This window comes from Heliangelus exortis, chromosome 1 (genome assembly GCF_036169615.1).
Source record: "Heliangelus exortis chromosome 1, bHelExo1.hap1, whole genome shotgun sequence".
In the NCBI taxonomy this organism is placed as follows: domain Eukaryota; kingdom Metazoa; phylum Chordata; class Aves; order Apodiformes; family Trochilidae; genus Heliangelus; species Heliangelus exortis.
Window position 1 is genome coordinate 127413365 of NC_092422.1, and position 13307 is coordinate 127426671.

The window sequence follows — 13307 nt, forward strand, 5'->3', positions numbered from 1 at the left end:
GGGTGTTACCACTTTCTGTACTCCTCTATTCACGTTAAACACCACTTCTTATTTATTTTCAATAATTTCCATCATAGAAATTTGTGTTTCATATCATGATGTTTACTAGTGCCTACAACACCTTTCTGACTTGATATATAAACTTCAATAAATATTTCACCTGAGGTGTGTACAGGAAGCTGCCACATGTGCAATATTGATTTCATTTTTTGCTAGTTTATGACTGTTCTGATATGATTCAGGCAGTGAACTTTGGGAAAAGTACTTGAAGAACTATTTGGAGAAAGATGGAGCAATTGAGTAATGGATGGCTAATAACAATAGTAATGTAAGAATAGGTTGCTTGGATCAATTAAAAATAAATCATAGAGATGGGAAGAAAATATAAAGTAACAGTCATGCACCAGTTCAATGCAGACTCACACTCTCTAATAAATTGTATGAGATTTCCTTGTCCACCAGATAATAATATCTTTAAAAAAAATCCAGAAAACAAAACAATATTCTGCCATTTGAGTAAACTGGTTAATTTGTACCATTTAAATCATTACACTTAAGAGTTATGTAGAATATTGTTCAAACACATTAATATCAAGGAAATATTCAGGAAAAAATGGTTTATTTCTTAAGATTGCTACAGTACTCATTTAACACTGGAATTCAACATGTATTTGTTTAGCCTCGGTCAACGACAAAGGCCGTGTGCATTTTTCATCATAAAAAAGCAGAAGAAAAGTAGAAGAAAAAGCAGAATAAACTGGAAAGACATTTGGAAGTATTAAAATTCTAATTTCTTTGAAAAATTCCAAGGAAATGCAAAGTTCTGATGACTATGATTTTGCATTTATTAAATTTTTATTTAAATCCTATATAGTTACAGACTCCACTCAATTAAACTGTAATAGCTACTCTGGATAGTTTTGTTTGTACCAATGCAACCATTAAAAGCATCAAAACATCAAGCTCTTCTGACCCCGTAGGCTGGACTCTTATATTGTAATAATAGTATAATAAAAAGCATTATTATCAGGATAGCCAGAAATTTCCTGTTGGATTAACGTTGTGGTGACAGTGAAGATGAAGTTGTATTTTACACAGGAATAAATGTGAAATAAGTGACAACAGATAGGATAAAGAGTATATATAAAGAAAATTTTAGTGTGTTGGCATTTACCTATGCTCAGACACATACAAATGGCTTCCTCAGGCTCCCAGAACATAAACAGAGAGAAGTTGCACTACATCTAAAAAGAACAGACTGACATTTCTCAGTCCAACCAGCCAAAGGCACTTGTTTTTTGTGTAAGTTGAGAAATGACACAAAATCCCTTTGTATCTGAGAAACAAATTTAGTTCTTTCTTAAAAAAACCCAAACTAAAACAAAAAACCCACAACACAAAACCAAGCCCGATCTCTACAGGAACAGAGAAACTACAGGATTGATATTCTATCCACACGCACTCAAAGAGATGATTTCCTGCTGCCAACTGCTCCTTCCTGCCATCAGCACTCTTCAAGATCCTCCCAGACTTTTACAAGTTCAGAAAGGTACATAACAAAAACCCTACAGAACTATGCTGTGCTTTTACTTTATTCTTTTGTGTAGTCTTCTCTGAACAGTGTTCTGTAGTCTATATACTACCTGCTTCAGCCACTTGGCACAGGCAAATTTCATCAACAGCACTGCTGAGAAGTATATTTGGAGTACAGCCAAGAGTTATCCAGAGATCATTGGATAATCAAGGTCCTTGAAGAACCAAAAAATCAAGTAAGAGTAAAGTATTTTTAAGTGCTACGTTCAGCATTTCCATGCTTAATTATACATTAGATAATGTAAAGAATAAAACAGACTAGGCCTATTTTGTTTATCCTTATGGCCTACACTCACATAATTTATGTCTCATCCCCCAAATCTGCCAAGTAAACACCCTGTCTCTACTTTTCCTCATCATCTTTGGGAATTACCAGACCCTCTAATGCCAGACATTCTCTTCTGGAAGGAGGAATTCGATCAGAAGAAAACTAAGAGATGCATAACACCAAAAACTTTTTAATAGTATCGTTTGACAGATTTTATTTCTATAAATACCAGTTCTTAACATTAACTGACAGAAACAATCAAGAACTTGAACGGAAATGCTTAGTTGTTCAGCAATGAAACAGCATTCCCAAGAAAGAAAAGACTATCACTTCATATGGAGTCCAAGCCAGAGGAATACCTTTCTCTAAATTTAATAAACCAAGCAAAACTATTTAAGTTTTAAGACATCAGATCTTACAAAGAAATTATCAGAAAAAACAAATATCAAGGAACATTTTGTAAGAGCACAGAAGGTCTAACTACTATGTTGTCCCCTATCAAAAGGGCATAAGATACAAACTAAAATAGATTTTATTGAGTGTGATAATCATAAAGGTAGGGTTTGTTAGCACTGAAGGATTTAAAAGAACAAGAAAGGGTCGAAAAAGTCCAACTAAATATTTGTTCAAAATAACAATTTGAGAGTGCTATGTGACAAGACACTTATGCCAACTATTAGAAAAAAGTCAGTAAAGCAGACTTACATTTTGTTAATAATTGTCCCGTAATTTCTATAAGCAAGTAACTAAAATATGTAAATTTTTTATCTCGGCTTGGGAAAAGTCTTTATATATTTACTCTTGAGAATAAACATTTTTCCTAGATAATTATCTGAATAATATATGAACTGTTTTTTTAGGAACTCTTGTTCATCAACACACGTGATGTATATGACTACCATATGTGATCGGTACTTAAAAATAAAGAGTAATTCTGCAAGTGAAGCAATAAAATTGTTCTATCTATTTCAAAATGTAGTTAGGTTCTGAACACATAGGAATCGGTCATTTATTCTATATATTATGTATATGCGTGATTTTCAATTTAAAGGGTTTTATTTTGTGTGGGTGGAAGTCTTTCTGGCTTACTTTCTTATGTTGACTCTTAATACCTGTTGGTATTTATTCCAGGTACTGGAACAACAATTTACAGCTCTGTCAGTGCAGTAATGTGTAACAGCAGAACCGCTCTACATTGTCAAACATACACACAAAGTCTACACAGACTAAGTGCAAGGCTGCTGTTTAATTTACTTTATAGTAAAACCCAGAGGTTCCACTGAAGATCAGGCCTGTCACTATGCCAAACATTATATAAACAAGGCTTGATTTAATGCTCACTGAATTCAATGGAAAAAAAGTCTCAGATAGACCTGGTTCTTTTTCTTAAGACTCTGAATCTAAAGTGAGTTAATCCCCAAGTGTGTACAATACTTATACATTTATATCCAGCTTAAAAATAAACATAAATACTAAACTTCTGAGTGACTACAAGCATACACATAAAAGTACTAATTCTTCTTCCTAAGTTACACTTACTTGGTTGACAACATAATGGAAGAAAATAAATAATATGAAAGTCCAGTGGCTTATGGATCTATTAGGAAAAGAGGATTCCATTTGTATAGAAGAACAGGTAAAAAACCAAAAGAAAACAAACCCACAGTTTGCCTGTAAGTTGCCCCACGCTGATTCTTAATTCATATGGCTCAGAGAGCTTAGTATTTTAAAAGATTTCTTGATTAGCTGAACTGAAATTTTCAGCTGGTAAACACATGAAAAATGCAATAATTGGGACATATATGTAATTTCAGAAAAACCAACACATATTCAAGTCTATTCAGCCTGAAAGGAGTTGAGCAGACTTAATTAATTAAATGGATTTTGCATCAGTCATAGTTACAATGGCACATTTTTTCCTAGCATCGCAGAGGTTTGCATGATTAATCTCACCGAATGAAGAAATCAGAGTTGAAAAGGGAATAAATTAGCCCTGACTCCTGTTCTTTTAGAGAACTTTTTTGGCCTTCAATTTAAATTCTTTTTTAAATGAGAAAATGAACAAAATAAAACCCACAGTTGGATATTAGATGTTATTTAATTTTGCTTAAGTTTGATTGCAAATATTTTATTTTTGAAGCAGGTGTGTTTAAACTGTTACTTTTTAACTAAAATTTTAAGCTAAAATGGCTACAAAAATCTCCAGCTCACTGACTTGCATATGTATGTATGCATATGTAAAATTAGTTTAAACAGGAGGGAATAAGTTAAATAGAGAATGATTCTGAATAGGTGAATTTGCCTCATGTACATTCTGTTTATATTTGCCATAGCTTTCAGAACAGCCATAACTAATTAACTTAAAAGTATAATTTGTTTTACCTCTTGGCTAACAACAGTTAAAACAGTTGTCAGTCAGTCCCTAACTTTGCCTGTTCGCAGCCAGACATCTAAGATCCTGCAAACAGCACCAGAATTTACAGAGCATTAAGTTCTGTTACAAAAAGGAGTGAAATCCCACAAATTCTAATTAGTTAAGCAAACTAACACTGGAGATTACAAACCTTCAGCAGCTAATCTTATACTATTTATTCCAAAAGAAGGGAACAGGCAATCATATTATAAGTTTCACAGTCCTATAGACTAAATTAGTCTATTAAAACTGAGCTAATTTACATTAGAATTTGTATAAGATTAATTATATACATGATTAATTATAATATTTTTAGCATATGTATTTAACAGAGTATTATTTAACCGGTCAAACCAAGATTTTACTTCCACTGTAATAGATATGGTCATAAAGAAGAATGAACAGCATTTCATTGCCAAGTTTGAGTGTAACAAGAAAATATGAACTTTTTACCCTGTATCAGAGAACTTGCTTTCTGAGGGAAGATTCTAATTTAGTTTCCTTTTCATGCAAGATACAACAATTTTAACACAATGTAATTCGAGTGAAAAGAAAAACAGAATTATTTGAAACAGTTGAAGAAAAGAAGAAACACTGAATGGTAGTATTTCCAGCATTTAAAAAAATGTAGATAGTGAAGTAAGCAGAAAATATTATTGGTTCACCAAGATTTTTCTGGTTTTCTGTAAAGCTATATACATTGATTAGAACCAGTTTCATAGAGGTATTGATACAGAGGCAAGAAAAAGGTACATGTATCTGCAGTGAGAATACAAAAAAGGTATGTAAGTAAATACAGAAACTTGTCTGTAATTTGTACCACAGTTCTTGAAACTCTCTTTAAAACCTTTGAACTTCTCCATATTCTGGTTCAGTGAATGCATCAAGGGATACTAACACTGGAGAAATGTCTGAATAACACCATCATCCTCAAGGCAGCCAGGTCTCTGAACACTCTCCTTCAGGATTCTGGCTAGAAGAGGAGGAAAAGAGGAGAAAAGAATGCAGTGATGTAGCAAAATAGTCATTAAAACCAAATTATCTAATTTTCAACGATATTTGAAAAGCATTCATTTTACTCACCTTCTCCTGGATTCCAAACAGATTCTTCATCTTTCACCTGACTAGTCCTGAATAACTACATCTCCCAGTGCTCTGGGTGCTCATCAATACTGTCTCCTTGTGCAACTGCATTAATTATGCAATGAAAAAAAGGGATTTTCCCTTACTATTTCTTTAATGAACAAACATTGTTTATGGGAAGTCATAAAAATATATAACACTGTCATAGGGGAGAAAAAGCAAATTTCAATGTAAGGAATAAATATGACGCACGAATAAATCGCATGCTTATTAATATAGAGAAGCATTAATAACAAAGGCACAAAACCCCAAAATCCTGAACAGGCATAACCACGGAAGAAGCAACTTTTAAAATTTATTCCAAGCAAGCTTTTATAAATATTTCCATTTGCAATAAACGAGAGAAGTCTGAAAGAGAATTTTGAACACAGGGCACACAGCTCACATGATATGGTGACAGCCTATGCAGCGTTTTAGCCTATGTGGACCAGAACACAAGTAAAGTCTGACAAAACCTAAGAAGGCAGACCTGGCTAAGAGTCAGGAGTCACGCTTATTAAGTTGAACTCTCAGGGGTATCATGCAATCAGAGGTCACAATCGAGGCAACAGAAGCAATGTCACGATATCAGAGAAAGGGCCAATTCAGACCTGCTCCCTGACAGGCAGTGAGGTCACGGCTCGCGGCAAGTAACTGTATTAAAAGGGAATATTCTCTGCACACTTTTAGAACTGTCATCTGAACAAACAAAGTCAGGTCATTGGTAGGTTAAATCAGAACTTTCTGCCCTAGTAGCACATAGCTCCCTTTCTTTTTGAATTCACTACTAATTTATCTACACTCACTACAATAAAATATACATCGGTTCCTAAAGAGAATTATCAGTAAATTCAGCTTTAAAATACACAGTAGTTTTTAAAATCTCCATTTTAAGAAGTTAAATTCTACCTTTGACAAATGATATCCCTGCTCTTTTCATGAGCTGAAAATTACTAAACTTGCTTCATAGAAAACAATAGGCATGCAAGAGCTTTAGGAAAATGTCTTTCCACAGTCAATTTCTTAGTAGGTCCAATACTCAATCTGCATTTAGAAACCACTGAAAAAATTAAAGCAATAAATAATCTGCTTTTTTAATGATGATGGTGAAAACTAAATAAAGTTCTTCTTCTCTCTGGCTACTTCGATTTATTTATTTTGTTTCATGAACTGCGTTACCTATGAGATTATACAAATGTAGCAATTTATGAAATTATAACTATGTTGGATTAGTTAACGTGACAATAAACCTGCAGAGGAAGAAGTATTCTAGACTGCCATGTAAATAAAATTTCTCTTTGTATACAGCCTTTCATAAGAATATGAGAAAAAAATAACAAATAACTGGAAAATTCAATATTTCTACCCTTTTTATATATACAAACCAGATAAAATATCTGCAGTGCACACATAAAACAGCATAAACCTGTGAATTTCAAACAACTGCTAAGTATTTCTGTATTGCACATGGTAAGAAATGAACTGTAAAGTTAGAAGTTGGAAGATGTACCTTAGAGAAATAACACAGCATAGGAATTACACTGCATGACTGCACATTTTTATGAAAATTTTCAAGTTATTTACAATGTCGTATAAATTCACCTAGGTTCACCATGCATATTATTTTGTAGATTACATGAAACCTGTAAAAGGAGTAAGACTTCAGTATAAAAGTTAGTTTTGAATAACGTAAAATATTAAATACTAGATTAAAATTTTAGAGTCCTGTTTAAGTGTTTTGCTTGACAAATATTGCACATTACCAATATTTATTAGTATCTGAATCACAACATTACTACTTATAAAAAAGGAAGAGGCTTAAATGTGTTTTCATTACTAAATACATGAAAATGGACATTTTGGAATACTGTTTATCTATTAATTCTCCATAATATCATAGATCCCATTACATAATAGAAAAAAAAATTCCTCTACAAGAAACTTTAATCAATTACATTTTTAAATAAATGAAAAATTCTGGGATGAAGGCCTTCCTTTAATTCTCCTCAAAAAGTAATTAAAATACATAGCAGTATTGCTATTAAGATGTATTAGCTACAGGAAAATTTTCTTTACTTGTAATTTAAAATGTATCATGTTGTCCTACTGAAACAAGATTTCTACCTATAAAATATTTCTAAGAATACATTTTATTCCTTGTTTATAGTTCTACACCAAATGGAAATTCTTTTGCAAGTTGAGCATTTGTGCAGTGTAATATTCATAATACTTCTATGGAAATAGAACATACATTTTCTGTGGCCAATGTCAAACTACCATTTGCATACCAACATGATTTTAACATGTGAAATACTCACTTTGGAAAATGCTTGGAATGTATCTAAAAATGCACATTTAATGACCTTTTAATTAGCAATTAGTTTTTTGAAGTGTAAAAAAGAGTACTGGGTATAAACAAATAAACAAGCCACCCCAATACTGGCTGCAGTCCCCAGGCATCCAAACAGATGGCAACAAATTCAACAATTACTTTTAACTAGATGTACTAAATCTGAGTGCTGTAACACTTTATTTTAGAGGAATTTAGCCAAACCTATTTTCACTTACCCCCTCCAACCAAATCCATTTGGATTTAACTTGTTGCTAAAATTATCTGTCTTTTGCACTCTAAGACCTGGGTCACAACCTTACTTAGGGACAGGAAATACTTATCAGGTCACTGAGTGGTCAAATGAAAAAGGATTTGAAATGCTTCGGTACTCAGGGGTCTATTCATCCAAAATGATTGCCTTATGTAGTATTAAAGCTGTGAACATGGAGTCAGCTTGTTTACGTATACATTGGGTGACATGCAGGTATCTTCACTACCTCGCTGTTGTACATAGAATGTCAAGGAAAGGAAAAAAAAGAGAATCTCAGAAGATGCAAATAAAACTATTTGAGCCACCCTGTTACCTTATGCGACATAAGAAAAGCTAGTTTCCAACCCTGGTGGCATTTTGGATAAAAACTCATTCCTACTGAATGTATCATTGGGTAGTTACAGGCAAAATGCAGAAAAGGCTCTTTATTACGAGCTGTAAACGACTATGTAATGGAAGCACTAATGGTAGCCTACACACTGTATAAAATCCAGTTATTGTAAGTTTGTTGGAACAAGCACTCTCCAGCTCAGAGATCACATTTAAGCCTGATGGACTAATAAAGTCTCGATATCACCACAACAAATTCCAAGTCTGCAAAACAGTGGAGACAAACAAAGATATAATACACAGGCAGCTGGAATATGTAAGAAACTTCTAACATGTAAAGACTGGAACAACAGTGAGAATTCATGCTACTAAGTTAGTATGTACCTATGAGAGATGCCTCCTTTCCAGGAGTTTCAGACAAACAGAAAGATGTTTCTAAATATTCAGACACTGAAGTTCACTGCATAAATGCATTCAAATGATATTTTACTTTTTAAAAACAAACAAGCCAAAACAAACATATACCATAATTTCAGCATTGCTTCATTCCATGAATAGTGAAAAAATCCTACAGTATACTTGATGGACAGGAGGCTAGAAAATTAGGCACAGATTTTATTTTTTAGTTTTATTTTATAATAAGAAACTGGGCCACCAGAACTATGTAACTGAAGCTTGAGTGCATGCACTGCAAGGCCCCTGCAGTCTTTTACAACTTTTCAGCGCACCGCTGTTGTGAACTGGGTTTGCACTCTGCCAGCAGAGCAGCTCTGACCCATGGAGAGCACTCCTTCAGATCAACACTGCCTCAGGCTTTACTGCTTTCTCCAAGAAGTCTTACATTTCAGGCATCAAGTTGAATTTCTTCTGGAGATGATTAACCCAAACCCATGACAGATTTTTTCCAAGATATCCAACTCCTTATGTTTATTTTATCCTGGCTCTTTTTGGATGTACTGGACACAAGTAACCTACTCATTTTACATGTTAAAGGGCTGGTGGAGAGCCATTAATTCCTTAAAATGAGAAAATATTTCAATGAGAGAGTTCTGTTGTGTGAGCTCAAGCTAAATAAAAAGAAACAAAGCCATAGAATTCTGATTTTAAAAGATAGACCCCCTTCCACACTACAGGTTTCTGTAATGCATTTTCATCACGTTTCAGGACAGATCTGACATTTTCTGGAAATGCATTATTCTGTCATTTTTGCCAGTGCTGTATGGTTTAGAAAGTGCTTCCCTAATGTGACATACAAATTTAATGACTGGGTGGTATGTAATAATTGCATTTTACTGTAAACATGGCAATTCAGCTAGTAGAACTGCAGCAGGGCCAGTTTTAGACTGTGGTTATTAATCTTCTTCAGACCACAGCTCAGTAATAGATGACTTAATTTAGAAATGGGTGTTTACAAACAATGAGCTTCCTGGGAGATGATGCCATTTATATTTTCCATTGAAAATAGATAATTTCTAAAAGACAAAAAAAGCCAACACTAATTACTAGCTACAGTTCAGTGTCTTTTAAATGCTCTTTAATAACAAACAACAAAATATTTAAAGCACAGAAAATCATGAACATCCACTCTCATTTATTTAAAATGAGATATTTAAAGGAATTAGTAATTTGAATCAATATACATTCCTTGTAATTGCCACATATACTTCTTCAATGCATCCATATTTTGTAACACAGAAAATCTAAGAAACTATGTTGATCATTATGCAATAATATTTTAATGACCTCACATAATTAATTCAAAGACAACCTTAACTTGCCACTTTTCGATGTCTCAAATTCAAATCATTAGTTAGTGCTGCTAATGATAATCTACAAGAATGTCTTGCAACATTTTCCACTTGAGACTACAAGGAGTTTCATAATCACGAGCTATCTTAAAGTTGTAAAATAGACATCCTCAAATGGATCCCTGATATTTATATTCCAATCATATGACATAGTCCAAAGATCATTTTACCTCTTATTCTTGTTTCAATATGAAAAAAAAAATGTTATTTCTACTGACAATTTAAAGAGAAATGAAAAAATATTTCCATAATTAAATGCCACCTGAGAAAGCATAATCTGTTCATTATGAAATTTGTTTTGGTAAAATCTGTCTTAACATTATACCCATTAAATTTTCTTTAGTCACCAATGAGCATAAAATGACAGGAAATACAGCACTGCCAATTAGAACTACAAGTTCCAAAACTGCTACAGTAAATAGATCTTGACAAAACAGACCAATGCATTTTTAGTACAGTTAAATTTCCTGGCACTGGCCGTTTTGCACATTACTGGGTGAAGTTAAGCTGTATTGTTTCCACTTCTTTGAAGTGCCACTGACAGATATGGATATGACTAAAAATAAATTAATTATATGTGCCAATAAACCACTTAATCCACATAATTAATTAGAACATAGTTTTTCAGAATTTTGTAGACTAAGTGAATCATATACAAATAATATTTTCCAACTTTGTAAGTTTAAATCCAGCTTCTCATTCATCAGAAATTATTTGGCTAAACCACAAAAATTGTTGAAGTAGATGGATTAGAGGACCCCAAAAGTCATATAATGTTGCAAAACCTTGTAGTATAACAATGTTCGAGGCCTGAGGGCTCCTTTAGTTTTGAGCTGCTGGACTGGGACAAAGCACTCACACTGTTGTTTGGAAAAGTAGGTATCCTTCCTTTGTGTAAATGAAATTACAGACCCTGTAATTACAGACTGAGAACTGGCAGGGATGCTCTGTTACACATTCAATCAGGACTATCTGGAACTTTTCAAGAAAAGAGAAAGTCAAGGCTAGATTCTTTTTTCCATTCCTGATCTACTTTATCCAAAATAATCAAGGTTATTAACATCAAATAAATGTCTGAAATAGCCCCCAGAGAAGAGGAAAAGCAGTCACAAAGCTCTCTAAAAATATTCTACCATCTACAAAACACACAAAAATCTACAAGAATGTTCATTAAAACTATAAGCAGATGTATTTTATTTGCCAACTAGCACTGACACTTAACAACCACACTAGAAGCATAACCCTGTCACACACACAAAAACCCCAGTGTAATGTACATAATCCCAGGAAATGTCCAGCAAATCATCAGAAGTGAAAGTACTTCAAGCCAGGCTTTCACCTGCCTTCAGTTTTTTGATCAGGCTATAATTTCTTTACAGAAGCACTAAACACATATTTATACTTATTCTGTGGCTAACTATAATGTACTGAATATATATATATATGATTTAAAAATGCTATTTATTTAAGTAATCGTTTTGATGAATCTGTATTATACAAAGAGCACATGCAGTAAAATAATTTTTAAAAAAACTGAGAGAACATCTAGTGGAAAGCATTAGGATTAGGAAATGCACATGAATGCTATAAATTACATGAGAGAGATACATATACACACACACACACACATATACTCTAACACACGTTTAACTATATCCCCATGGTTCATGCCTTCACATGTTGCTTGTAGTTGTAAATAGTAAATTCTTGTCTGTCGAAACAATGCTCTCTCGTGCTGTTTGCCTGTGACTAATATGTGTACTATTTTGAGTATTGAGTGCACTATTTTGTGTACTGTGATTATATTGAGGCTCAGAGGAGACCTCGTCACTCTCTACAACTCCCTGAAAGGAGGGGGTAGCCAGGTGGGGGTTGGTCTCTTTTCCCAGGCAACTCTCAGCAAGACAAGAGGGCACGGTCTCAAGTTGTGCCGGGGGAGGTTTAGGTTGGACATTAGAAAGAATTTCTTTACTGTGAGGGTGATCAGGCATTGGAATGGGCTGCCCAGGGAAGTGGTGGATTCTCCATCCCTGGAGATATTTAAAAAGAGACTGGATGTGGCACTCAGTGCCATGGTCTGGGAACTGCAGTGGGAGTGGATCAAGGGTTGGCCTTGATGATCTCTGAGGTCCCTTCCAACCCAGCCAATTCTATGATTCTACGATTCTATTGTGAGATAAATGCAAAATAATGCTCCTCTGTGGGGATTTTTGTAACATCAGAGAATAACGCATAATGATGCTTGTAAAATTTAATGAAAAGGTACGATGTGACTCAAGTTTTAAAATGTATTTTCCTACAATCTGTATGTCGAACTAGAGATATATGAATTGTCCCCTGGGATCAAAGTTGCGCACAAGTTTTCAAAATTCGGTATCAAAATTTTGCATATAAGGCCCTCATAATTTCCGTAACAGGAAAATAGTTGAATTATTGCATCAACACTGACTGCTTACTAAGTTTAGATATTATTTTACAGATGCTTCATGCTGCGAGATACAACGGTCAGTATGATGCAGTAGTTTAGATGAGAAGGCAAATTATGACAGAATACAACCTTTATCTCAAAAACACACAAGCATCAGATATCAAGCTAGTCCCTTTTAACTCTAAATTTTTATGCATCTTATTTTTTTCATGCCTTTTGTCTTTGTGCATTTAAGCACGACACAAAGAGACAAAGAGGATGAAAGATTACCTGTTAAATATTCACTATCATTATGTGCTCCAGTCTGAAAATCTAAAACTGTTCTAATTGTTTCACTTCAGAAGGCATCCGCTTTCAAAAGTAGTTATTCTGATATTTAACAGATTACATGTACTTGCTGTTGATGCTATGGTTTCTCCCTCCATTTCCCAATGTTAAGAAATAAAGCAGGAATATACATAATGCACTTTTTTTATTGTTATTTTTTTATTTATTTAATGGTTCATGAAGGAGATAGATCAGACTCCAAATTTTCTACCACAGTCCTGACTACCAGTCTGTGAAGGTAAAAGGTCTTGAATGGAGGAAGTTAATTTCCACCGTGCAATGGACTAGTCTGTGTTCCCTCTTAACTTAAAATACAGTGTCCACAAAATCTATGGATACAGAGTGAAAAGATTCAACGTTTTGTTACACAAAGAATTTCCACTGCAGAACAGACACAAAGAAATCTATGCCAGGT

The 13307-nt window shown here is 33.9% G+C and overlaps 1 protein-coding gene across 4 annotated transcripts in view; it reads right to left on the reverse strand.

Moving 5' to 3' along the window:
* LRRIQ1 (leucine rich repeats and IQ motif containing 1) overlaps window positions 1-13307 on the reverse strand; it is a 108441-nt gene that overhangs the window by 28304 nt on the left and 66830 nt on the right. For 2 of the 4 annotated variants that reach the window (XM_071765868.1, XM_071765878.1), the window contains exon 24: window positions 5173-5247. The exons of 1 other annotated variant lie outside the window; for it this stretch is intronic. In XM_071765868.1, coding sequence (XP_071621969.1) covers window positions 5173-5247 — 75 coding nt within the window. Of the gene's footprint in view, window positions 1-836; window positions 5248-13307 lie in introns of those variants that run through there. One more of the 4 variants, XM_071765900.1, reaches the window with a different exon arrangement.